The sequence below is a fragment of the Salmo salar genome, chromosome ssa07 (genome assembly GCF_905237065.1).
Source record: "Salmo salar chromosome ssa07, Ssal_v3.1, whole genome shotgun sequence".
NCBI lineage: Eukaryota > Metazoa > Chordata > Actinopteri > Salmoniformes > Salmonidae > Salmo > Salmo salar.
In genome coordinates, this window is record NC_059448.1 from 45,297,857 (window position 1) to 45,325,521 (window position 27,665).

At 44.9% G+C, this 27,665-nt stretch overlaps 1 protein-coding gene across 1 annotated transcript; it reads left to right on the forward strand.

Moving 5' to 3' along the window:
• The first annotated feature begins 1,525 nt into the window (after nt 1-1,525).
• On the forward strand, nt 1,526-22,541 carry LOC123743778 (C-type mannose receptor 2). The gene is made up of 10 exons (XM_045722050.1): nt 1,526-1,631; nt 3,339-3,377; nt 3,704-4,012; nt 5,828-5,993; nt 16,441-16,538; nt 16,798-17,148; nt 20,078-20,410; nt 20,617-21,090; nt 21,260-21,634; nt 22,024-22,541. The coding sequence occupies exons 2-10, from the start codon at nt 3,344-3,346 to the stop codon at nt 22,032-22,034; spliced, it is 2,151 nt and encodes a 716-aa protein (XP_045578006.1). The 5' UTR covers nt 1,526-1,631; nt 3,339-3,343; the 3' UTR covers nt 22,035-22,541.
• Nucleotides 22,542-27,665: the final 5,124 nt, after the last annotated feature.

A 27,665-nucleotide genomic window follows, 5' to 3' on the forward strand; every position in this document is an offset into this window, starting at 1 on the left:
TGGTCCAAGATAACTAAATTAGACCATTATAAATAATATATTCAATAAGATTAAATCATTTTTTTTTACGTTATTCAAGTTATGAGAGTTAGCTTTCTCTTATGAAAGAAATATAGGAAGTATATTTATATTAGACTAGATTTTACAATGTTTTACTAATGCAACATCAAATTATAATCTTAATTTGTTGGTTGGTGTTTGGATGTATTGTGATAATATAGCTTGTTGTACATGAGGATAATTTGATTAGTGAAGAGAAGAGGATTTTCAAGTTTGTATATAAAACATGTATGGTGACAACTTTCAGAGATTCTCAGAGAGTAAAAATCTTCATAATGAGAACAATGAAGTTACACTCACTTATGTATGCAACTGTCGACGTACTTACATAAAATATGTTTGATTAGTGACAACAGTACTACCATTATTTTCACCCTCCAGCAAGAATGGTGAGATGGAGGCAGTAATCACATCAATGTAGAATGATGTGTCCACTTCCAGGTGACATCGTTCAGAGAACTGTAAAGATGGAGACAGACAGACTGTTGTGGGTGTGACAGTATGACAGTATCCATGTTATACCTACAGTAAACAACATGACTTGCCTAGTTAAAGGTTAAATAAAATAAAAAAAGCAACATTTGGATATCATTAGAGTTTTCCCTGTTATCATTGTTTGTTGACTGTGTCAGCTATTACAGTCATAAGCACAGGCTCATGGATAGCTGGGGAGGGGTGGGGGTTCTTGCCCTTATTCATGTAGTTGATGGCTGTTATACATTAAACAACTTGATAAATCATCCACCATGAATCATTTATTGGGTTGTTGAAAGCCGCTGGGAGAACTCACTGACACAGGTTAAAATGATATCAGTGGTGGTTTTCTTATTTTTTTAAATCTTATCTCATTAATCAGAGGTCAGTGGACATTGTACTGTGCAATGCAGTTGTTTTGTGAAGCCCATGTCCAGTGCAAATACAATGAATTGATTAGTGGTTATTAAATGTAATGCAAATTATTGTGACAAATGTAAACTTGATACACCAACAGAAATGTACATTCAATCAGGCAACATAGATTTACTTTATAAAAAACATGTAAGAAGTTAACTGTAATAACAGAGAAAATACATTAGGCCTATTGGTCAGTGTTTTTTTATACATGGAGGGAGGGGTTAAAACGGAACTTTCAGCATCACCTGGGGTGCATTCAGTACGATAGAATGGTGTGCAACGTTGAATTCAACGGAAATGGTACTGTACCGAATGACCAGTTGAAAAACGTTGTGATTACTGTTGCTCAGAGGGCGAGTACCATATGGTGTGCTGAACGAGATGTCATTTCAAATGGTCACACCCATACTGATCAGGCCACACCCCACCACACCCACCAAACGGGAGAAAACATACCTCAAAGGCTGTTGAAGAACTGCTCACCGTTTTGGGGAAACATGTTGATCAGTACAAACCGTCACGCAATGTAGCAAACGTTGAATCGAACTGAACGCACCCCTGGTTACCCTGTCAGCACAGAGGGAGGAGAGAAAGACACCTCTATAAATTCATCTCTCTTTTTCCCATGTCTCCCTATTTCACAACCGTCCTGGGGAGGGAAGAGCAAAGCTAACTGGGTAGGTGTGCCATCAGTCCAATGAGTTTGCACTCTGTACTTTTCTTTGAAGAGATACTTACTCACATATGATTAACAACCTTTTGTAACCGTTTTGTACAGTATCTCTTCTAAATTATTTGAATGGTGCTCTTTGCTTAATATGTGTATTTAAATGAAGTTGAGACTGACTAGAGGTCAAATCTAATACTGGAACAAAGCTTGTGAGTTTTATTTATACCTATTATGCATATCATAGTCAATGTGGGAATCAATAGATTTAAATCTCCATCACGTATTTTACATCAACTTAGATTATACATTTAACTGCTATTTTCAAAGTGCGTGTTCAGTTCATCAAAGTTAATGCCATGTAACTGCAATGTTACTTTGGTAGTCAAATTTCCTTATCATAGCTTCCTTGTTGTTTTGTTTCCCTTGAAAGGTACAGCACTGCCTGTGTACTCTCAGAAGGAAATTGTGCACATTAGTTCAGACTCATTGAAATGAACAAAATGTGGAAAAAGTCAAGGTGTCTGAATACTTTCCGAATGCACTCTATCTTGATTATATCAATACGTATTAAAGCCCCTACGTCAATACATGTTAGAATCACCTTTTGCAGTGATTACAGCTCTGTCGTCAGCGTTAGTCTCAATCCACACATGGATTGTGCAACATTTGCCCATTATTATTAAAAAAATTCTGAAATCTGTTGTTGATCATTGCTAGACAACCATTTTCAGGTCTAGCAGTACATTTTCAAGCAGATTTAAGAGATAACTGGCAACTCAGGAACATTCACTGTCTTCTTGGTAAGCAACTCTAGTGTAGATTTGGCCTTGTGTTTTAGGTTATTGTCCTGCCGAAAGATGAATTAATCTCCCAGTGTCTGGTGAAAAGTAGAATGAACAAAGTTTTCCTCTATGATTTTGCCTGTGCTTAGCTCCATTCCGTTTACTTTTTGTTCTGAAAGACTTCCCAGTCCTTACCATTTACAAGCATACCCATAACATGATGCAGTCACTACTATGCTTGAAAATATGGAGAGTGGTACTCAGTAACGTGTTTTATTGGATTTGCCCAAAACATAACACTTCGTAATCAGGAACAAATGTTTGCAACAATACTTTAGTGCATGTTTTAGAATATTTTCATTCTGTACAGGCTTCCTTCTTTTCACTCTGTCAATTAGGTTAGTATTGTGGAGTAACTACAATGTTGTTGGTCCATCCTCATTTTTTTCCTATTACATCCATTAAACTCTGTAAGTGTTTTAAAGTCACCATTGGACAATCCCTGGGCGGTTTCCATTCAATGTCTGCTTTAAAAATGTGTACCCATCTATCAATAGGTGCCTTTCTTGGCAAGGCATTGGATAACCTCCCAGGTCTTTGTGGTTGAATCTATGTTTGAAATGTACTGTACTGCTCTATTGAGGGGCTACTTTGGTAGTCAAATCACTTTATCATCACTTTGTCATTTTGTTTAACTGGAAAGGTACAACACTGCTTGTTAACTCTCAGAAGGAAATTGTGCACATTAGTTCAGACATTGAAAAAAAACTTAGACAAAGACAATTCTTTCTTAGATATTTTCTTCCACATGAAATCTTTCAAACAGGTCTGGATTGATAAATGATTGTGTTTTAACATTTGTTCACAACAACAATGCTTCTCTTGAGTTACAATATAAGGGTTGGGAGCATTAAACCATAATCTCTTCACAGTGGCCATGATTCAGCCAGCACTTCTACTCCTGCTACTGGGTAAGAGATCACATGGGATGAATATTCCTCTCTTGGTATTATAAACCAACCTGCTATGACTTATCTAGTTGACCATGTATTCAAAGTAGTTGGGTAGTGGTTCAGAACCTGTCAACATCTATTTATGTACAATGAGCTTCAGTTTAACCAACATTTAAGATGACATCTACAGAACTCTCTTCTTGAGTTGACATAATATTTTAGTACAGTGATTATGAAGTTGAAATGCTAGTCCTAAGGTTGATGTCGGTGTCACAATCTAAACAGAGAAAGAGACTGACCATCCCAAAAATAACATCTTTCTGATGTGACATTTATCCCCACAGCAGCCATGTCCTCACCAGTGTTTGGGACTGAGATATCAGTACTAGAGGGAACCGCTGTTACCCTTGTCTGCTCATACCTTTGGGGTATAAAGCTTGAGACATGCTGGGGCAGAACTTGTGGAATATTTCAGTGTACTGATCCCATAAAGGAAGATCAATCCAAATATGAAGTTAATGCTGGAGATCGAACAGTGAATCTCACCATTTTAAACCTAAAGCCTGCAGACAGTGTGAGCTACTGCTGCAGAGTTAATGTCCCTGGATGGTTCAATGATCTTAAACAGTCATATAGCCTGAGGGTAGTCAAAGGTAAGTGTTGCTCACTTCAGACTATAGGTAATCAATGGGTTTTGCTCAGTGCAGATGTCACCTTACAGTAGGACGGAACATGAAGGGTTAAAAGTCTTCTCCATGTACAGTGGGGGAAAAAGTTTTTGATCTCCTGCTGATTTTGTTCGTTTGCCCACTGACAAAGAAATTATCAGTCTATGATTTTAATGTTAGGTTTATTTGAACAGTGAGAGACAGAATAACAACAAAAAAATCCAGAAAAACGCATGTCAAAAATGTTATAAATTGATTTGCATATTAATGAGGGAAATAAGTATTTGACCCCTCTGCAAAACATGACTTAGTACTTAGTTGCAAAACCCTTGTTGGCAATCACAGAGTTCAGACGTTTCTTGTAGTTGGCCACCAGGTTTGCACACATCTCAGGAGGGATTTTGTCCCACTCCTCTTTGCAGATCTTCTCCAAGTCATTAAGGTTTCAAGGCTGACGTTGGGCAACTCGAACCTTCAGCTCCCTCCACAGATTTTCTATGGGATTAAGGTCTGGAGACTGGCTAGGCCACTCCAGGACCTTAATGGGCTTCTTCTTGAGCCACTCCTTTGTTGCCTTGGCCGTGTGTTTTGGGTCATGGTCATGCTGGAATACCCATCCACAACTCATTTTCAATGCCCTGGCTGAGGGAAGGAGGTTCTCACCCAAGATTTGACGATACATGGCCCCGTCCATCGATCCTTTGACGCGGTGAAGTTGTCCTGTCCCCTTAGCAGAAAAACACCCCCAAAGCATAATGTTTCCACCTCCATGTTTGATGGTGGGGATGGTACTCTTGGGGTCATAGGCAGCATTTCTCCTCCTCCAAACACGGCGAGTTGAGTTGATGCCAAAGAGCTCCATTTTGGTCTCATCTGACCACAACACTTTCACCAGTTGTCCTCTGAATCATTCAGATGTTCATTGGCAAACTTCAGACGGGCATGTATATGTGCTTTCTTGAGCAGGGGGACCTTGCGGGCGCTGCAGGATTTCAGTCCTTCACGGTGTAGTGTATTACCAATTGTTTTCTTGGTGACTATGGTCCCAGCTGCCTTGAGATCATTGACAAGATCCTCCCGTGTAGTTCTGGGCTGATTCCTCACCGTTCTCATGATCATTGCAACTCCACGAGGTGAGATCTTGCATGCAGCCCCAGGCCGAGGGAGATTGACATTCTTTTGTGTATCTTCCATTTGCGAATAATCGCACCAACTGTTGTCACCTTCTCACCAAGCTGCTTTGCGGTGGTCTTGTAGCCCATTCCAGCCTTGTGTAGGTCTACAATCTTGTCCCTGAAATCCTTGGAGAGCTCTTTGGTCTTGGCCATGGTGGAGAGTTTGGAATCTGATTGATTGATTGCTTCTCTGGACAGGTGTCTTTTATACAGGTAAAAAGGTAAGATTAGGATCACTCCCTTTAAGAGTGTGCTCCTAATCTCAGCTCGTTACCTGTATAAAAGACACCTGGGAGCCAGAAATCTTTCTGATTGAGAGGGGGTCAAATACTTATTCCCTTCATTAAAATGCAAATCAATTTATAACATTTTTGACATTTTTTTAATTTTTTTATTCTGTCTCTCACTGTTCAAATAAACCTACCATTAAAATTATAGACTGATAATTTCTTTGTCAGTGGGCAAATGTACAAAATCAGCAGGGGATCAAATACTTTTTTCCCTCACTGTATGAATGTTGAATTTATGCATCACTACTACTAATTTTGCTGGTGCCTAGTTGTGCTTTATTCTGTGTCCCTTTCTGATGGTCTGTGTGGTGAAAAAGAGTACATCTTGGTTACAGCTTGTGGGAGGGACCTACTGTATGGAGTGGATTTCCGGGGGAACAATATTGAGTATCAGCCACTCAAAACTGAAAATGCAAGTCGTTGCGGGCAGGAATGCACCAAAAAAGACAACTGCCAGTTCTTCACATTTGTTGGGGAAAAGGCAGACATAATAGACAACAGGTCAAAAAGCTAATTGGTGCTGGGCCGGTTTTATGACACCTCACGTCAATCGTAAATCTTATGCAGCAGAGAACCCTCTCATGCTCTTCAGTACCAACCAAATTAATGCCTTTGTCCTCCAGGAAACTTTTGCCGCCCAAACTATAACTTCCAAAAAAGTGAATATTTCAACAATATCTCTAAGATAGGAATGTTAAGAATGTTCTTTAGATCCCCACTGACCAATCATGTCATATTGCGTTTCATTTTGTGATGTTATTAAAAACTCTATGAACCAAATAATGTAATTTAGGAAGGAAACCCCCTTCGGCTGTTAAGTTTCCATCCAATATGATGTTAATACAGTATGAAGAACAATGAAACTTTTTTTGTTAAGATAGGAATGTGATTGTAGTTTTCTAACAAGATAATTTTTTTCATGTTCCTTGCACAATAACTAAGCCATGCCCCGAATGAGGTCAGTAGAGCGTGTCAGTGTGATGGTACCGTCCTTTTCGGCCAGAGTGTTTAAAAGGACTCGCTAAGAATTAACATGTAGACCAGCAGACGTGAAGCTGTGGCTACACGTTGAAATGGTTGGAAACTTTGAAACTCAACACGAGGTGAAGAAAAACTCACTTGTCACGTCCTGACCAGCAGAGGGCGTAATTGTGTTAGTCTTGGTCAGGATGTGGCAGGTGGTTTGTGTTTGTTAAATGTTGTGTTGGTGATTGGGACTTCCAATTGAAGGCAGGTGTGTTGAGTTGCCTTTGATTGGAAGTCCTATATAGGTGTGTGTGTTTTTCTTTGGGTTTGTGGGTGGTTGTCCTTGCACTGCATTGTATGTGCCTGCAAGACTGTTGCTGTTGTAAGTACTGTTTATTGTTTTTTTCAAGTGGATGCTTTACGTGTTTTATTTAATAAACATGAGTGTCCACAATCCCGCTGCGCCTTGGTCCTCTTCTCTCCATGACAACTTTTGTGACAGAACCACCCACCACCAAAGGACCAAGCAGCGGAAGAGGAGGAAGCCACAGGAGAACAAAATGGAGGAATGGACATGGGAGGACGTCCTGGACGGCAAGGGAGCCTACACCTGGGAAGAGATCCTGGCCGGAAGGGATCGCCTCCCATGCGAACAGGTGGAGGCACTCAGGAGAGTGGAGGCAGCTGGACAGAGGAACCAACGCGAACGTTATGCTGGAACACGGCTGGCGAGGAAGCCGGAGAGGCACCCCCAATAAAAAAAATTGGGGGGGCACACGGGTAGTTTGGCCAGGCCAAGGAAGAGCCGTAAGCCAGCTACCCGTGACTACAGGGAGGTGCGTATGAGGTGGAGGGTGCCATGTTACGCTGAGGTACGCACCATCTCGCCTATACGGACGCACAGCCCAGTCCGCCCGGTACCAGCGCCCCGCAGGTGCCAGGGCAAGGTGAGCATCGAGCCGGAAGGGGTGATGCCAACCCTGCACTCAAGACCGCCAGTGCGCCCTTTCGGTCCGGTGTTTCCCGCTAGACGCACTAGCATGGAGGTGCATGTCTCCAGGCTGGCACGTCCAGTACCAGCCCCACGCATCAGGAGTCTAGTGCGTCAGCCCAGCCTCGCCAGTCAAGAGTCACCAGAGCTGCCCGCCAGTCGTAAGTCGCCAGAGCTGCCCGCCAGTCAGGAGTCACCAGAGCTGCCCGCCAGTCGTAAGTCGCCAGAGCTGCCCGCCAGTCAGGAGTCACCAGAGCTGCCCGCCAGTCAGGAGTCACCAGAGCTGCCCGCCAGTCAGGAGTTGCCAGAGCTGCCCGCCAGTCGTAAGTCGCCAGAGCTGCCCGCCAGTCAGGAGTCACCAGAGCTGCCCGCCAGTCAGGAGTCGCCAGAGACGCCCGCTAGTCAGGAGCCGCCAGAGCCGCCCGCTAGTCAGGAGCCGCCAGAGTGGCCCGTCTGCCCGGAGCCGCCAGAGTGGCCCGTCTGCCCGGAGATGCCAGAGTGGCCCGACTGCCCGGATCTGCCCGAGTGGCCCGACTGCCCGGATCTGCCCGAATGGCCCGACTGCCCGGAACTGCCAGAGTGGACTGACTGCCCGGAACTGCCAGAGTGGACCGACTGCCCGGAACTGCCAGAGTGGCCCGACTGCCCGGAACTGCCAGAGTGGCCCGACTGCCCGGAACTGCCAGAGTGGCCCGACTGCCCGGAACTGCCAGAGTGGCCCGACTGCCCGGAACTGCCAGAGTGGCCCGACTGCCAGAGTGGCCCGACTGCCCGGATCTGCCAGAGTGCCCTGCCTGTTCGGATCTGCCAGAGTGCCCTGCCTGTTCGGATCTGCCAGAGTGCCCTGCCTGTTCGGGGCTGCCAGAGTGCCCTGCCTGTTCGGAGCTGCCAGAGTGGCCAGTCACTCAGGATCAGCCCGAGTGGCCTTCCTGTCCTCCGGCCCAGCCCGAGTGGCCCTCCTGTCCTCCGGCCCAGCCCGAGTGGCCCTCCTGTCCTCCGGCCCAGCCCGAGTGGCCCTCCTGTCCTCCGGCCCAGCCCGAGTGGCCCTCCTGCCCTCCGGCCCAGCCCGAGTGGCCCTCCTGCCCTCCGGCCCAGCCCGAGTGGCCCTCCTGCCCTCCGGCCCAGCCCGAGTGGCCCTCTTGTCCTCCGGCCCAGCCCGAGTGGCCCTCCTGTGCTCCGGCCCAGCACCGAGGGGCCCTCCTGCACTCCGGCCCAGCCCGAGTGGCCCTCCTGTCCTCCGGCCCAGCCCGAGTGGCCCTCCTGTCCTCCGGCCCAGCCCGAGTGGCCCTCCTGTCCTCCGGCCCAGCCCGAGTGGCCCTCCTGTCCTCCGGCCCAGCCCTAGTGGCCCTCCTGTCCTCCGGCCCAGCCCGAGTGGCCCTCCTGTCCTCCGGCCCAGCCCGAGTGGCCCTCCTGTCCTCCGGCCCAGCCGAGTGGCCCTCCTGTCCTCCGGCCCAGCCCGAGTGGCCCTCCTGTCCTCCAGCCCAGCCCGAGTGGTCCGTCTGCCAGGGTCAGCCCAAGTGGCCCGTCTGCCCGGCGCAGCTAGCAGTGCCACCGAAGTGGGCGACGCCGAAGGTGGAGCAAGGTCCATGTCCTGCACCTGAGCCACCTCCAGGATAGGTGGGTTGGGGAGGGAGGGTGTAGCACAGTGCCGTCGGTGACGGCAGCCACCCTCCCTTCCCTCCCTTATTGTTTAGGGGTTATTGTTTGTTGGTTTTGTTGGGGTATTGGGGATTTTCTTGTGTTTTTCTTTTTTTTAGGTGCATCCCGGGGTCTGCACCTTGAGGGGGGGGTACTGTCACGTCCTGACCAGCAGAAGGCGTAATTGTGTTAGTCTTGGTCAGGATGTGGCAGGTGGTTTGTGTTTGTTAAATGTTGTGTTGGTGATTGGGACTTCCAATTGAAGGCAGGTGTGTTGAGTTGCCTTTGATTGGAAGTCCTATATAGGTGTGTGTGTTTTTCTTTGGGTTTGTGGGTGGTTGTCCTTGCACTGCATTGTATGTGCCTGCAAGACTGTTGCTGTTGTAAGTACTGTTTATTGTTTTTTTCAAGTGGATGCTTTACGTGTTTTATTTAATAAACATGAGTGTCCACAATCCCGCTGCGCCTTGGTCCTCTTCTCTCCATGACAACTTTTGTGACACTCACTAGACCAAAACATTGACAGTCTGCAGCTGTGCATGTAAAGGGATCTAGAACTTTGACTAAAGACACGAGGTGGGAAGGAAGAAAATCGCATCTCAGTCAATCACGGAGTATCTCTTCTATTTGAACATTCCACTACAAGACCAAAACTACGACTCTGGCCTCTGGTGGACAACCAGAGCCTTACACCCATTAAGGTGAATCCGCATAGAAGGATCGGTTGGTTTCAACAGAGAGACCAGAGATAAAGACATCTACACGTAAATACATTGCATTTCTTACCCAAATGGGTGTTGGCTCTTGTGCAAGGTACAGTTGAAGTCAGAAGTTTACATACACCTTAGCCAAATACATTTAAACTCAGTTTTTCATAATTCCTGACATTTAATCCTAGTAAAAATTCCCTGTCTTAGGTCAGTTAGGATCACCACTTTATTTTAAGAATGTGAAATGTCAGAATAATAGTAGAGAGAATGATTTATTTCAGATTTTATTTCTTTCAACACATTCCCAGTGGGTCAGAAGTTTACATACACTCAATTAATATTTGGTAGCATTGCCTTTAAATTGTTTAACTTGGGTCAAATGTTTCAGGTAGCCTTCCACAAGCATCCCACAATAAGATGGGTGAATTTTGACCCATTCCTCCTGACAGAGCTGGTGTAACTGAGTCAGGTTTGTAGGCCTCCTTGCTCGCACACACTTTTTCAGTTTCCGCACACGCTTTTTTTGCTTTTTCAGCCCACAAATTTTCTATGGGATTGAGGTCAGGGCTTTGTGATGGCCACTCCAATACCTTGACTTTGTTGTCCTTAAGCCATTTTGTCCATTTGGAAGACCCATTTGTGACCAAGCTTTAACATCCTGACTATGTCTTGAGATGTTGCTGCAATATATCGACATAATTTTCCTCCCTCGTGATGCCATCTATTTTGTGAAGTGCACCAGTCCCTCCTGCAGCAAAACACCCCCACAACATGATGCTGCCACCCCCGTGCTTCAGTTGGGATGTTGTTCTTCGGCTTGCAAGCCTCCCTTTCTTTCCTCCAAACATAATGATGGTGATTATGGCCAAACCGTTATATTTTTGTTTCATCAGACCAGAGGACATTTCCCCAAAAAGTACGATCTTTGTCCCCATGTGCAGTTTCAAACCGTAGTCTGGCTTTTTTATGGCGGTTTGGAGCAGTGGCTTCTTCCTTGCTGAGCGGCCTTTCAGGTTATGTTGATATAGGACTCATTTTACTGTTGATATAAATACTTTTGTACTGGTTTCCTCCAGCATCTTCACAAGGTCCTTTGCTGTTGTTCTGGGATTGATTTGCACTTTTTGCACCAAAGTATGTTCATCTCTAGGAGACAGAACATGTCTTCTTCCTGAGCGGTATGACGGCTGCGTGATCCCATGGTGTTTATACTTGCGTACTATTGTTTGTACAGATGAATGTGGTACCTTCAGGCGTTTGGAAATTGCTCCCAAGGATGAGCCAGACTTGTGGAGGTCTCCAATTTTTTTTGTGAGGTCTTGGCTGATCTCTTTGATTTTCCCATGATATCAAGCAAAGAGGCACTGATTTTGAAGGTAGGCCTTGAAATACATCCACAGGTACACCTCCAATTGACTCAAATGATGTCAGATAGCCTATCAGAAGCTTCTAAAGCCATGACATAATTTTATGGAATTTTCCAAGCTGTTTAACAGCACAGTCAACTTAGTGTATGTAAACTTTTGACCCACTGGAATTGTGATACAATGAATTATAAGTGAAATAATCTGTCTGTAAACAATTGTTGGAAATATTATGTCCTAACCGACTTGCCAAAACTATAGTTTGTAAACAAGAAATTTGTGGAGTGGTTGAAAAAGGAGTTTTAATGACTCCAACCTAAGTGTATGTAACCTTCCGACTTCGGCTATATATGGTTACTGTGAGGGTAGTTACCAAATGTACGATACATGTCCCTTTCTCCCTATCTCTCTGTTTGCCCCAACCCATTTTCCATCTCTGTGTAATAAGCTATCATATCTTGTCAGTCCACTAGGGGATTTTGTCTCATGTAAGTGTGCATGTGTATTCTGTGTTATTATTTATAGTCTGTAAATAAATAATTAAATCAATTTGTGGAGAATTGAATTATCAGAAAAGGCTGGGGTTCTTGGGGATTCAAGAAGTTTGCGACGTTCAGAATGAGACAAATATGAGGTGTCGTGACGTGACAATCATTATTGTGATGACTGTTATTTATCGAATCAACAAACGATCGTAAATTGTTACCCGATTTAATTAATCATGTTAGAATTAACTCATTAGGAATTTGGGGCACCACGGAAGAAGTTTTTTAACGAGTTACCATCTCCTGAATTAAACTCGAAGATATATATAAATTATATATCGATAACAGCCACTTATTAATCATTACCTCATATCAGTCTCATTCTGAATGTTGCATAATCCTTGGATCCACAAGAACCCCAGCCTTCCTGAATATTCAGTACTACACAAATTGATTTAATCATTTATTTACTAACTAAATAATAACACAGGATACACATACACACTTACATGAGATAAAAGTCCCTAGTGGACTGACAAGATATGATGGCTTGTTACACATGTGGAGAGGGAGGGGTAGGTAAAGAGAGGGATACATTTGGAAGCTACTCTCAAAGGAATAGGAATAGTTTGCACATGAACCACCGCTCATTCAGATACAAAAATGCAATGTATATATTTACGCCTAGATGTCTTTCTCTGTCGTCTCTCTGTTGAAACCAATCGATCTGTCTATGGGGAGTGGCTCGATGTAAGGATCTGATTGTCCACCAGAGGTCACAATGTCCTTCTTAGTTGTAGAGCTTCTCTGGTAGGGAAGTGTTTGTTAGCCTCTCTGGGCTAGACGGGACGAATTCGTCCCACCTACGCAACAGCCAGTCTAATCCAGTGGCGCGATTTTCAAATACCTTAGAAATGCTATTACTTCAATTTCTCAAACATATGACTATTTTACAGCTATTTAAAGACAAGACTCTCGTTAATCTAACCACACTGTCCGATTTCAAAAAGGCTTTACAACGAAAGCAAAACATTAGATTATGTCAGCAGAGTACCCAGCCAGAAATAATCAGACACCCATTTTACAAGCTAGCATATAATGTCACAAAAACCCAAACCACAGCTAAATGCAGCACTAACCTTTGATGATCTTCATCAGATGACAACCCTAGGACATTATGTTATACAATACATGCATGTTTTGTTCAATCAAGTTCATATTTATATCAAAAACCAGCTTTTTACATTGGCATGTGACGTTCAGAACTAGCATACTTCCGGGGAATTTACTAACAATTTACTAAATTACTCACGATAAATGTTCACAAAAAGCATAACAATTATTTTAAGAATTATAGATACAGAACTCCTCTATGCACTCGATATGTCCGATTTTAAAATAGCTTTTTGGTGAAAGCACATTTTGCAATATTCTAAGTACATAGCCCAGCCATCACGGGCTAGCTATTTAGACACCCGGCAAGTTTAGCCTTCACCAAAATCAGATTTACTATTACAAAAGTTTGATTACCTTTTGTTGTCTTCGTCAGAATGCACTCCCAGGACTTCTACTTCAATAACAAATGTTGGTTTGGTCCAAAATAATCCATCATTATATCCGAATAGCGGCGTTTTGTTCGTGCGTTCCAGACACTATCCGAATGGTAAATAAGGGTCGCACGCATGGCGCAATTCGTGACAAAAAAAATCTAAATATTCCATTACCGTACTTCGAAGCATGTCAACCGCTGTTTAAAATCAATTTTTATGCCATTTTTCTCGCCAAAAAAGCGATAATATTCCAACCGGGAATATCCTTTTAGGTAAACAGACAAAGGAAAAGAAAGCTTTCGGTCGACGCGGGCACGAGCCTGAGTCTCACAGTACTATAACCAGCCACTACCCAAACGCGCTACTTTTTTTCAGCCAGAGCCTGCAAAGCCACGATTCAGGTTTTTGCCGCCTTCTGAGAGACCATGTGAGCCGTAGGAAGTGTCAGGTTATAGCAGAGATCCTTTGTAATCGATAGAGATAATCAAGAAGTTCAAGAAATGGTCAGACAGGGTACTTCCTGTACAGAATCTTCTCAGGTTTTGACCTGCCATTTGAGTTCTGTTATACTCACAGACACCATTCAAACAGTTTTAGAAACTTTAGGGTGTTTTCTATCCAAAGCCAATAATTATATGCATATTCTAATTACTGGGCAGGAGTAGTAACCAGATTAAATCGGGTACGTTTTTTATCCAGCCGTGTCAATACTGCCCCCTAGCCCTAACAGGTTAGAAAAGACCCTTCAGATGCACCAACGGTTGTCTGAGATGGGATTCTTCCTTCCCACCGAGTGTCTTTTACATGCACAGCTGCAGACTGTCAAATGTTCCGGTCTAGTCTTTATCTTCCTCACTCGTGTTGAGAGTTTCTTACCATTTCAATGTGTAGCCACCGATCCACGCTTTCTGGTCTGGTAGTTTCAACCATTCGTAATGTCCGGCTCACCGTCCGTCTGCTTGGTCTAATGTAAATTTCCTTACCAAGACTTTTATCCTTGGGTAAAAAGGAGGCGTTCCATCACGCCGACACAATGACTGTGCTCACTTGGTTGTGGTTAGTGACTGAGCAAAAGTTTATATAAAATAAAAAGATTTAAATCACATTGCTATCTTCACAAAAGTACTCTCATACTTAATCATATATTTGATAAATAGAACGTGTACACTTTCAGAGGTACAGTTATTTAGTTATATCATCCTTTACCTCTTACATCTAGACGTTCCGCTAGCGGAACACCTGCTCCAATATCCAATGATAGGCGTGGCGCGAATTACAAATTCCTCAAAAATCCAAAAACTTCCATTTTTCAAACATATGACTATTTTACACCATTTTAAAGACAAGACTCTCCTTTATCTAACCACACTGTCCGATTTCAAAAAGGCTTTACAGCGAAAGCAAAACATTAGATTATGTCAGCAGAGTACCCAGCCAGAAATAATCAGACACCCATTTTTCAAGCTAGCATATAATGTCACAAAAAACAAAACCACAGCTAAATGCAGCACTAACCTTTGATGATCTTCATCAGATGACACGCCTAGGACATTATGTTATACATACATGCATGTTTTGTTCAATCAAGTTCATATTTATATCAAAAACCAGCTTTTTACATTAGCATGTGACGTTCAGAACTAGCATTCCCACCGAACACTTCCGGTGAATTTACTAAATTACTCACGATAAACGTTCACAAAAAGCATAACAATTATTTTAAGAATTATAGATACAGAACTCCTTTATGCAATCGAGGTGTCCGATTTTAAAATAGCTTTTCGGTGAAAGCGCATTTTGCAATATTCTAAGTAGATAGTTCGCCATCACAGGCTAGCTATTTTGACACCCATCAAGTTTGACCCTCACCAAACTCAGATTTACTATAAGAAAAATTGGATTACCTTTGCTGTTCTTCGTCAGAATGCACTCCCAGGACTTCTACTTCAACAACAAATGTTGGTTTGGTTCAAAGTAATCCATAGTTCTATCCAAATAGCGGTGTTTTGTTCGTGCGTTCAAGACACTATCCATAGGTGACGAAGGATTATCCGCCCGACGCGTTTCGTGACAAAAAATGTCTAAATATTCCATTACCGTACTTTGAAGCATGTCAACGGCTGTTTAAAATCAATTTTTATGCAATTTTTCTCGTAAAAAAGCGATAATATTCCGACCGGGAGTCGTTGTTTTTGCTCAAAGACGAAAGAATAAAAACATGGTGTTGCCTCGTGCACGCGCCTCCAGTCTCTGTTCTCTGATCGACCACTACCTGAATGCGCTAGTGTTTTTCAGCCAGGGCCTGCAAAGACATCATTCAGCTTTTTGCCGCCTTCTGAGAGCCTATGGGAGCCGTAGGAAGTGTCACGTTACAGCAGAGATCCCCTGTTTTGGATAGAGATGATCAAGAAGGCCAAGAAATGGTCAGAGAGGGCGCTTCCTGTTTGGAATCTTCTCAGGTTTTGGCCTGCCAAATGAGTTCTGTTATACTCACAGACACCATTCAAACAGTTTTAGAAACTTTGGAGTGTTTTCTATCCAAAGCTAATAATTATATGCATATTCTAGTTTCTGGGCAGGAGTAATAATCAGATTAAATCTTGTACGTTTTTTATACGGCCGTGAAAATACTGCCCCCTATCCATAGCAGGTTAATGACATCACAAAATAATAAACAATATGACATGATTATTCTTTAGATCCCCACTAACCACTCCAAACATTTGGATGTCAGGAATAATGTTCTAATGTTTACTAAAATAAAAAGTTTTGGCGGCAGGAGTCTCTCAGTAACAAAGGACATTTCAGCCTTTCAATACTAGAGACCAAAAGGAGTCCTTTTCTGCAAACTATTTATGATTGGGTGTGGGGGGGGGTCTGGCTATCTGTCAGCCATTTGCCAAGCTGATCTGGCACCTTTGATCCTTACCAAGGAGAGAGAGTCATGACAGAGGTAATGATTAATAAATGACTGTTATCGATATATCTTATATATATCATCTTGAGTTTAATTCGGGAGGTGGTAACTCATTAAACAACTTCTTCCGTGGCACCCCAAATTCCTAATGAGATAATTGTTACATGATTCATTTAAATCGGGTAACAATCAGACATAGTTAGTTGATTCGATAAATAACAGTCATCACATTAATCAAAGTCACGACACGACAGGGAGCAATATCATTTTTAAACCAGCACTATTCTGATAACTACTACCACATTCGTTGTGATATTTATTCCACAGAAACAAGTGTTTCCTGATGGCCTCATCTGGTAAAATTACAGTACAACCCCTCGAACATGCAACCTCAGGCTACTCTCTGAGAAACTGCAGTGGAAAAGGTCAGTACATACAATGAAATTATTGGATTCATCATTTGTTTTGGCCATTGAATATCTAGTCAACGGGTGTTTCTCAATATACCTTTACAGACCAATGATGTGTGAAGTTCATTTACTGTAGTCTATAGAATACTATACAGTACAAGATAGTGGAAGCTAAAGATGGTGGAAGCTAAAGATGGTGGAACATAAAGATGGTCATATTTGCCACTCAACACAACAAGCAATCTAATAAACATTTTCTCTGTATTTCAAACAGTCACATACTCAACCAAAAAGTACAACCTTGTCCTTGAAATGAAAAACTGGACTGAATCACAAGTGTATTGCAGACAGCACTACACAAACCTGTCCATCATACACACAGAACAGGATTGGAAGGAAGTTCAATCCACTCTGAGTCATTTCAATGGTGGTGTGTGGATTGGGCTCCATGGAGATACACCTAATCCAGATGAAAAGTGGAGGTGGTCTGATGGGGAGGACTTCATGTTCTTTAACTGGAAAACGGGCTATGGTGGCCAGAACAATCATGACTGCACCATTTCTTATTCATCTCAATGGATGACAGTAGGGTGTACAGCTGCATATCAATATATGTGTCAACGAGGTAAGGACTGACTCACTGACTGTCTTTCTTTAACTCACTCACTCTTTCATCAATGGAAAATCTAAATTGTCATTGAACAAATGGGATTGATTAATTGCACAACATATACTCTAATACTGTATTCTTCATCTAATCAGTGTCGTGTCTTCACTATCATTAATGTGATTAACTGTTATTTTATAAAATAATTACATACCACGTTAAATTATTACGCGATTAAATTACTCATGTAACAATTAATGAAGTAGTAATCTGAGGCACCATGGAAAAGTTATTTAACGAGTTACTATCTCCTGACTAAACTCTAAAGATATAAACATCTCTTACATCAGTCACAGCCAATTCATTAATTGTTATTTACCTTCTATCAGTCTCATTCTGAATATCGCAAAATCCTTGGATATCTGCACGAACCCTAGCATAAATGATGAATCAGCGATATACAAATTGGCTTAATTATTTATTTACTAACTAACTAACTAACTAACTAACTAACTAACTAACTAACTAACTAACTAACTAACTAACTAACTAACTAACTAACTAACTAACTAACTAACTAACTAATCACACAGAATTACATAAACACACAAACAGAATAGCTTACACATTGATTACTACATAATGCAATGAAAAGTCCCTAGTGGACTAAACCCGATATGACGGCTTGGTAGACAATGGAAAGGGGTTGTCATGTCCTGGCCAGTATAAGGGTTAATTGTTATTGTAGTTTGGTCAGGACGTGGCAGAGGGTATTTGTTTTATGTGGTCCGGGGTGGTGTTTTGGTAAAAGGGTGTTTGATTTAGTATTTCCGGGTTTTTGGTTTATGGTCTATGTTTATGTATTTCTATGTGTAGTCTAGTAAGTGTGTTTCTATGTGGAGTTAATTGGGGTGGACTTCCAATTGAAGGCAGCTGTGTGGTGTTGCCTTTGATTGGAAGTCCTATATTAGTTGGGTGTGTTTGTCTGTGTGTTTGTGGGAAATTGTTTTGTGTTTAGCCTTGTGCCTTGCCAGACTGTCAGTGGATCGTTCGTTCTCTTGTTTGTTGTTTTTGTGTTCGTTTTGATTTAACAAATGTTCATAATGAACAAACACAGTCCTTCTGCATTTTGGTCCTCCTTCACCGACGATACCCATGACAGAATTTCCCACCAAACCAGGACCAAGCAGCAGAGGAAGGAGCAGTGGGATTTTGAGTTGGACTATGGTGAGAGATAGACTTGGGAGGAGATCTTGAAGGTAGAGGGCTCCTACACTTGGGAGGAGATCCAAGCCGGAAAAGATCGCCTTCCATGGGGACAGGTGGTAAGAGAGAGAGAGGCACCCCCAAGAATTTTTTTTGGGGGGGCACACGGGTAGTTTGGCTAGGCATAGGAAGAGCCGGAAGCCAGCTACCCGTAGTTATATGGAGGAGCGTATGAGGTGGAGAGCGCCATGTTTCGCTGAGGAGCGCACTCTCACCCATACGCACGCACAGTCCGGTGCGCGTTATTCCAGCCCCTCGCAGGTGCCGTGCTAGAGCGGGCATCCAGCCTGGTAGGAGGATGCCTGCGCAGCGCATCTGGTCGCCGGTACGCCTCCGAGGACCAGGCTACCCAACTCCCGCTCTACGCACGGCTACCATCAGGCCCCTGCACAGCCCAGTCTGCCCTGTACAAGCACCCCGCTCGTGCAGGGCTACTAGTTCCATCCAGCCAAGACGGGTTGTGCAGGAGGTAAGATCAAGACCGACTGTGCGCCTCCATAGCCCTGGGTTTCCAGCTCCTGTCTCTCGTGCAGACCCGGAAGTGCGTCAACCCAGTCCGACTCGTCCTGTTCCCGCTCCCCGCACTAGCCTGGAGGTGCGTGTTCCCAATCTGGTATGCCCAGTACCAGCACCACGCACCAGGCTTCAAGTGCGTAAACCCAGCCTCGCCAGTCAACAGTCACTAGAGCTGCCCGCCAGTCAACAGTCGCCAGAGCTGCCCGCCAGTCAACAGTCGCCAGAGCTGCCCGCCAGTCAACAGTCGCCAGAGCTGCCCGCCAGTCAACAGTCGTCAGAGCTGCCCGCCAGTCAACAGTCGTCAGAGCTGCCCGCCAGTCAACAGTCGTCAGAGCTGCCCGCCAGTCAACAGTCGTCAGAGCTGCCCGCCAGTCAACAGTCGCCAGACTGGCCCGACCGCCCGAACCGCCGGGGTGGCCCGACCGCCCGAACCGCCGGGGTGGCCCGACCGCTCGAACCGCCGGGGTGGCCCGACCGCCCCGAACCGCCGGGGTGGCCCGACCGCCCGAACCGCCGGGGTGGCCCGACCGCCCCGAACCGCCGGGGTGGCCCGACCGCCCCGAACCGCCGGGGTGGCCCGACCGCCCGAACCGCCGGAGTGGCCCGACCGCCCGAACCGCCGGAGTGGCCCGACCGCCCGAACCGCCGGAGTGGCCCGACCGCCCCGAACCGCCGGAGTGGCCCGACCGCCCCGAGCCGCCGGGCTGCCCGGACCGCCCCGAGCCGCCGGGCTGCCCGGACCGCCCGAGCCGCCGGGCTGCCCGGACCGCCCGAGCCGCCGGACTGTCCGGACCGCCCCGAGCCGCCGGACTGCCCGGACCGCCCCGTTTTGTAGATTTCTTAACCATTCGTGATGTCTGGTTCACACCGTCCGCCTGCTTGGTCTTATGTAAATTTAGGCAAAAAGGGCATTCCCTCCTTTTGTCATAACGTCTGTGCTCACGTGGGCGTGGCCACTGACTTGGTTCAGACTTCACATGAAAAACAATTCTCTCATTTAGGCGTATATGATCCTCACCCAAAAGGGCAAGTCACGACATCAGATCTCAAAGCACTTTATTAATTAGTTCATCACCTGTAACTTCCAGGTTTATTTCTTATTGTGCAAAGTCATTAACTGTCTCATGAAATCTGATGTGTCAGTTTTCACCTTCCCTCCTATAAGTTCAACCTGGTAATGGAACAACAGAGAAGGAGTATGAGCTGATGCCTGGGCCAAAGACTCAGAAGGCTGCTGAGACAGACTGCAGGACAATAAACGGCAGAGAACTGGCGAGCATCTGTAACCAGAAAGAACAGGAAGCCTTTGATGAGGTGACTACAGGGAACACCTGGATTGGACTTGAGAACAACAACAAACTATGGAAGTGGTCAAATGGAGAACCATTTCATCAATGGAAAAATAACATGGGAGATGGAAACTGTGTACAGCTGGACTCAGACAGAAAATGGACACCAAAAGATTGCTCTCGTCAAAGTGCTTTCCTTTGCTATGGAGGTAAGTTGAACCACGTGAGACTGTTATTAAACTGAAGCGTTTTCAGTCAGTCATAATCAATGACTAAATTGTACATAATCTACACCAAGAAAATCCTAATATATGTTTTAATATGATGACATTTTATATAGAGTAGGCCTACTTTGTTTTCCTATCAATTATAAAAATGTGCCTAAATGTATATGTATTCTACTTCATTCTGACAGATGAACGTCCACTTAACACCACTGGGGATTTGATCATTCCTGTTACCCCTGAAACCACCAGCCATACTTCAACTGGACCTCCCTCTATCAAGACATCCACCACAACACCTCCCACTTTACTACCTACTACTACAAATGGACAGTCCATCACCTCAACACCCACCACTACTATTGGACAGTCCACCACCTCACCACCTACCACTACTATTGGACAGTCCATCACCTCACCAACTACCACTACTACTGAACAGTCCACCACCTCACCAACAACCACCACTATTGGACAGTCCACCACCTCACCAACTACCACTACTAATGGACAGTCCACCACCTCACCAACAACCACCACTATTGGACAGTCCACCACCTCACCAACCTCAACTTCCAGTGGACAACTGACCTCATCGTGTCCCACCTCCCCAGACAGGAATCCCACATCCTCACCCAGTAGTACAACTTCTCCACTCCATCCTGGTGAGTGTCAGACATGGAGCTACATTCTGTACCAATCTGTACAAAGGTGTACAAGTGACAATTGTTGGGCTTTTAATGGTAGATAATACCATAAGTGTATTTGTGGTTTTGTGTTCATGAACTTGCATTTACATGTGTGCAATTTCATGTTTTTGTCTTGTCCATGCAGATTACCTGCACTACTTCAACGAGTCCAGGAGCTGGATCAATGCTCTGGAGTTCTGTAAAAGTCATGGCTCCAAGTCCAACCTGGTACACATCACCAACCAGACCGTGCAGACTGACTTGATCCAGCTCCTGGCCAATGTGGAGCTGCCATGTGGGGGAGTGTGGATTGGTCTGGAGCGGTCCATCTTTGAGTGGAGCGCCCCCTGGCTGTGGACCAGTGGGGATGTTGGTAAGGTGGTGAAGTACAGAGAGTGGCACAGCTGCTTCCCTCTCAACCCTATCAATTACCACTGTGGTAAGATGGTCCGGGTTGACAACGGAGAACTGAAGTGGCTGGATGCTTCCTGTCATCAGGAATTACCCTTCATCTGTCAAGGTGCGTTGCTTAACTTTGGAGCTCCTATGTTGGGGCTTGTTCAGTGGGGTGGAACATTCAGAACGTAGCAGATAGACAAATATTACATAGAAGTGTCATGGTTTACTGCGGAAGAGAGATTTACTGTCTTGACTCTCATGTCAGCTCTATGGAATGTATTACTTAATGAAATGCTCCCATTGAATAAGGCTCAACATACATCCCAGACACCCCCTCTCTACAGTTGGCTACTATCTGAATTGCTCTGAGGGGCTCAGAGTCTATACTCACTACACTCAGTGGTATACTGTAGCTTAATAATCTAAAACAAAATGCAAGGCCTGGCAATATAAGATACATTGATGACCTCTCCTCCATGTCCACCCATACTGTATATGATGTTTCAACAGATCTCCACTAGAGGGCTCACCATGGCAGCCTGGACAGTCTGCAGACAGACACTACGTAACACCATAGCTGATCTAATCTACCAGAGAGACTACCACACTCAAGGTCTGGAAGGAACCTGCATTTCAATTCATTATATTGTTACACTACTATTACTATTATTATTATTATTATTACTGTTATTATTATTTATATTATTATTATTATTATTATGATTACAACTTTTTATTACTTGTATTTATCATTTTCACTATTCGATTGTATTACTTAATGATACTGTATGTTCACTCATAACCATTGCTATTTGACTGTTATTAACTGTACTAATTTGATTGTTTAAATAGAGTAGATAACTCGTGTGATCACTATAGCCTACTGTAGAAGATGACTAGTTAGCAAGTGGTTAGAGCGGCAGGTAGCCTAGTGGTTAGAGCGTTGGACTAGTAACCGAAAGGTTGCAAAATTGCATCCCCGAGCTGACAAGGTAAAAATATGTCGTTCTGCCCCAGAACAAGGCAGTTAACCCACTGTTCCTAGGTCGTCATTGAAAATAAGAATATGTTCTTAACTGACTTGCCTAGTTAAATAAAGGTAAAATAAATAATTACATTTGGTATTGTGTTAAGATGTATGCATTTCATGCGACTTCTGTGAAATTGACACTGATGGGCTGCTATATTGATGCAACAATGTGCCATAAACTCTGAGCTTTGCAAAAACATGCGTTTTGGAGACATAAGAAAAGGGAAATGATTAAGGTTATGGGTAAGAATATTATTTGCAGTAGCCTATCCTAATAGATCAATAAGAGGAATCGCTCCCCTATCTCATCCCCCCTTTCTGCTCAGCAACCCCCATGTCTGAGACATCGTGCTCAGAATCTATTACCAGCTCTCTCTCTCTACTTACTACCCCCTTCTCAGAAATATCGAAAGAGATAGAGAGAGAGAGCAAGAGAGAGAGAGAGAGAGAGAGAGAGAGCGAGAGAGAGAGACGGCCAAGCAGCTCCCCTCTGTGCATCAGTTACCGCGGATTGTGCAGACAGAGCTATCAGTCCAGTTCTAAAAAATTTATTCACGGTAAAAATGTCGGCCAGACCAGGCTACTATCGGCAGGAGCTGAACAAGACTGTATGGGAGGTTCCCGAGCGGTACCAGAACCTGACTCCCGTGGGCTCTGGGGCCTACGGTTCGGTATGGTGAGTAGGCTATATGAAAGAGGGAGGGGCGAGGCTGTCCATACACACAATACAATGCAGATGGAAAACATAATTTAGCCTTATGATTTGTATTATGAATATGCATTATTGGATAATATTGGAAAAACAACAGGCCTATTTATAGCCTATTCTCATTATTATTGTGCAATTGCCAGCATATTATCATTATTATTACTGAGGATGTTTTTATTGTTATTAGGCAGTTATTAGGCCGATTTAAATTCAAATAGTCTAATATAATTCATGTTCATGTAGCCTAGTTATTTTAGTTGTTATGCACGAGAAAATCCTCAATGTTATTTTCATGTTTGTTAAATGTGGATTTACTAGACTACTCTATTGGTATCAATATGATGCTGTCATTTAGGCTACGTTTCCAATTGTATTGGTTTATCTGTCGTTGACACCATTCCCAAATAGTGGGCGTCATCAGTCCAACGGCAGACTGTCTACAGTTGTTGCCTCTCGGTGCGGAGACTTTAAACACCTTAGCTGATTCAGTCTGCCCCATACGATTCCTGTACCGAAAGGAAACAACAAGGAGTTATCGGAGCATCGCACCTGCAACCACGCGCTACGGAAGATCCTCTCAATCGTGACAGTTCTCAATAGGATACATTTAATTTCTATAAGGCTTTTTGAGCTACTGATAACAGGGACAGCACTTCGGCGGGATCTGCACTGAACAACCGAAGGATGCATGACACATCTGTATAGCCATGGGCATGTGTAGGGGCCACCTCAGTGTTGCTGACTGCAAATATGTTGAATTTTTTTGTTTTTATTCAGACATTTATGCTGTTATGGACTTTTATCTTTGATATGTGTATGTTCACTTCAGATAGTGAAGAGGGACCTACGGAAAAGATCTCAACATCTCATCTCAACATCTCAACGGAAGAGATCTCAACACACACACACACACACACACACACACACACACACACACACAGCTGTCTAGCCGATTGAGGTGATTCTTATAGGCTACATTTCCACATGAACAAGTTCATCTTTTCTCACAAGTGGGTTGGGCAATATTTCCTTGTTTTAATTTTGGATCACTCTTTGTCTGTTGCGGGAGAATAGACACTGTTGCCATGGCGAGGTGTCATGGTGATGTGTGCACCTCGGCTTGAGTGTCATACACGCAATCCATATTGATCCATGCATGGGAAGGGAAATGAAGTGCTTGGCGGTTTCAAAATCAACTTTACTGTAACAACACTGGTAGATAGATTAGATTTACATTGTGGGCACAGCTCTCTTTGTTGTTTATATGCTGGTAAAACAGCCAACAATGGCCTGTCAATCCAAGGCTTTTGCATCTCCTAGGACAGAGGGATGTGAGGATGTGATCTTCTGAGGATCAGCCCAGGGAGACAAACAACAGACATCTGTGATGCAGCAGACATGGAAGAGAAGGAAGGCACAGAAACTACATGTTAGCAATATCTAAGCCTTTATTGGTCAATTAGATTTAATGGAAGCTTAGCCTAGCTGATTGATGGGAAGAACTGCAGTGTTTTACTACTCCACTGAGGAATCATGGTGAAATCGGCACAGTTATGTCTGTTTGATTTGATGAAGACCTTGGAAGCTGAGTAGATAGACATGATAGCATTGCTCTAGCAACAATTCAAACAAAGACTATCCCTGTGTCTGCTTCTTTTGACTATTACAATTCTCAACAGTTAAAAACAAAACTCATTTGTCACGATTGTCGTAAGGAGTGGACCAAAACACAGCAGGAAAATGTATACTCATCTTCTTTTTATTTGAAGAAGGAAAAACAAAATAAACACGTATACAAAATCAAACGACTCCAAACAGTCCCGTCAGGTGCAACAAACACTAAACCAGGAAATAACTACCCACAAACCCCCATAGAACAAACACCCCTTTAAATAGGACCTTCAATCAGAGGCAACGAGAAGCAGCTGCCTCCAATTGAAGGTCAACCCAATAAACACCACATAGAAATAGACCAACTAGAAATAACATAGAAATACACTAACATAGAACATAACCCAAACAACCCTGAATGCGTCACTGACGGTTCTTGTGCTACACCCCCCCTTGCCAACCTCCTACTACGGAGGAGGCTCAGGCTCCGGCCTTACTCCCCAACCTAACCTGTCCACCCCCGCTAACTGCTTATTATTATTAACCCCTCCCGAAGTCTCTGGACTAAGGCGCATCGCTGAAGACCTCGGGCTGAGATGCGTCGCTGGAGACCTCGGGCTGATGCGCGTCGCTGGAGACCTCGGACTGTGGGCCGTTTCTAGACGGGGCACTGTCGCCAGAAGCTCTGGACGGGGAACTGTCTCCGGAAGCTCTGGACGGGGAACTGTCGTCGGAAGCTCTGGACGGGGAACTGTCGTCGGAAGCTCTGGACGGGGAACTGTCACCGGAAGCTCTGGACGGGAACTGTCGTCGGAAGCTCTGGACGGGGAACTGTCGTCGGATGCTCTGGACGGGGAACTGTCGTCGGAAGCTCTGGACGGGGAACTGTCTCCGGAAGCTCTGGACGGGGAACTGTCGTCCGAAGCTCTGGACGGGGAACTGTCGTCGGAAGCTCTGGACGGGGAACTGTCGTCGGAAGCTCTGGACGGGGAACTGTCACCGGAAGCTCTGGATGGGGAACTGTCTCCGGAAGCTCTGGACGGGGAACTGTCGTTGGAAGCTCTGGATGGGGAACTGTCGTCGGAAGCTCTGGACGGGGACTGCGCACTGAAGGCCTGATGTGTGGGGCTGGCTTTGGAGGCGCCAGACTAGGGACACGCACCACAGGGCTAGTGCGAGGAGCAGGAGCAGGACGAACTGGACTGGGCTGACGCACTGGAGGCCTGGTGCGTGGGGCTGGTACTGGAGGTACCAGACTGGAGACACGCACCCCAAGGCTAGTGCGAGGAGCGGGAACAGGACGTACTGGACTGGGCTGACGCACTGGAGGCCTGGTGCGTGGTGCTGGCTTTGGAGCCGCAAGACTGGAAACACGCACCTCATGGCTAGTGCGAGGAGCGGGAACTGGATACACTGGGTCATGAGTAGGCACCGGCGGTCTGGAGCGCACCGCCTGCACAACCCGTCCTGGCTGGATGGTAACAGTAGCCCTGCACGAGCGGAGTGCTGGCACAGGGCGAACTGGGCTGTGCAGATGCCTGATGGCTGCCATGCGTAGAGCAGGCGTAGGGTAGCCTGGGCCTAGGAGGCTGGTGGCCAGATGTGCTGTGCAGGTATACTCCTACCCGGCTGGATGCCCACTCTAGCACGGCACTTGCGAGGGGATGGGATCGCTCGCACCGGACTGTGCGTGCGCATGGGCGAGATCATGCGCACTTCCGCATAGACTGGCGATCTCATGATCCGCTGCTCCCCATAATAAGCACGGGGAGTTGGCTTAGGTCTATTACTTGACCTAGCCACTCTTCCCTTGTGCCCCCCCAAAATAATTATTGGAGCTGCCTCTCACACTTGCCAATCTGCGCGTATAATGCCTCGTAACGACGCCGCTCCGCCTTGGCTGCCTCCAGCTCCTCCTTAGGTCGCCGGTACTCCCCAGCCTGGTGCCAAGGTCCTGCCCCGTCCAAAATTTCCTCCCATGTCCATGACTCCAATCCCTCTGCTGCTCCTTCCTCCGCTGCTTGGTCCGTTGGTGGAGGGTAGTTCTTTCATGTTCGTCATAAGGATGGGACCAAGGCGCAGCGGGAATGTGTATGCTCATCTTCTTTATTTAGAAGAAAACCAAAATAAACACTTAAACAAAAACAACGACAAGAAACAGTCCTGTAAGGTACACAGCTACACATGGAACAACTACCCATAAAAACCCATGAAAAAACACCCCTACTAAATAGGACCTTCAATTAGAGGAAACGAGGAACAGCTGCCTCCAATTGAAGGTCAACCCAATAAACTAAACATAGAAATAGAAAAACTAGAATGAACATGGAAATATACTAACATAGAACATAACCAAAAAAAAAAATAACACATGAAACAAACACCCCCTGCCACGTCCTGACCAAACTACAATAACAAATAACGTCGTTACTGGTCAGGACGTCACACCTGTCCACAGAAGCAATCAATCAATCAGATTCCAAACTCTCCACCATGGCCAAGACCAAAGAGCTCTCTAAGGATGTCAGGGACAAGATTGTAGACCTACACAACGCTGGAATGGGCTACAAGACCATCGCCAAGCAGCTTGGTGAGAAGGTGACAACAGTTGGTGCGATTATTCGCAAATGGAAGAAACACAAAAGAACTGTCAATCTCCCTCGGCCTGGGGCTCCATGCAAGATCTCACCTCGTGGAGTTGCAATGATCATGAGAACGGTGAGGAATCAGCCCAGACCTACACGGGAGGATCTTGCCAATGATCTCAAGGCAGCTGGGACCATAGTCACCAAGAAAACAATT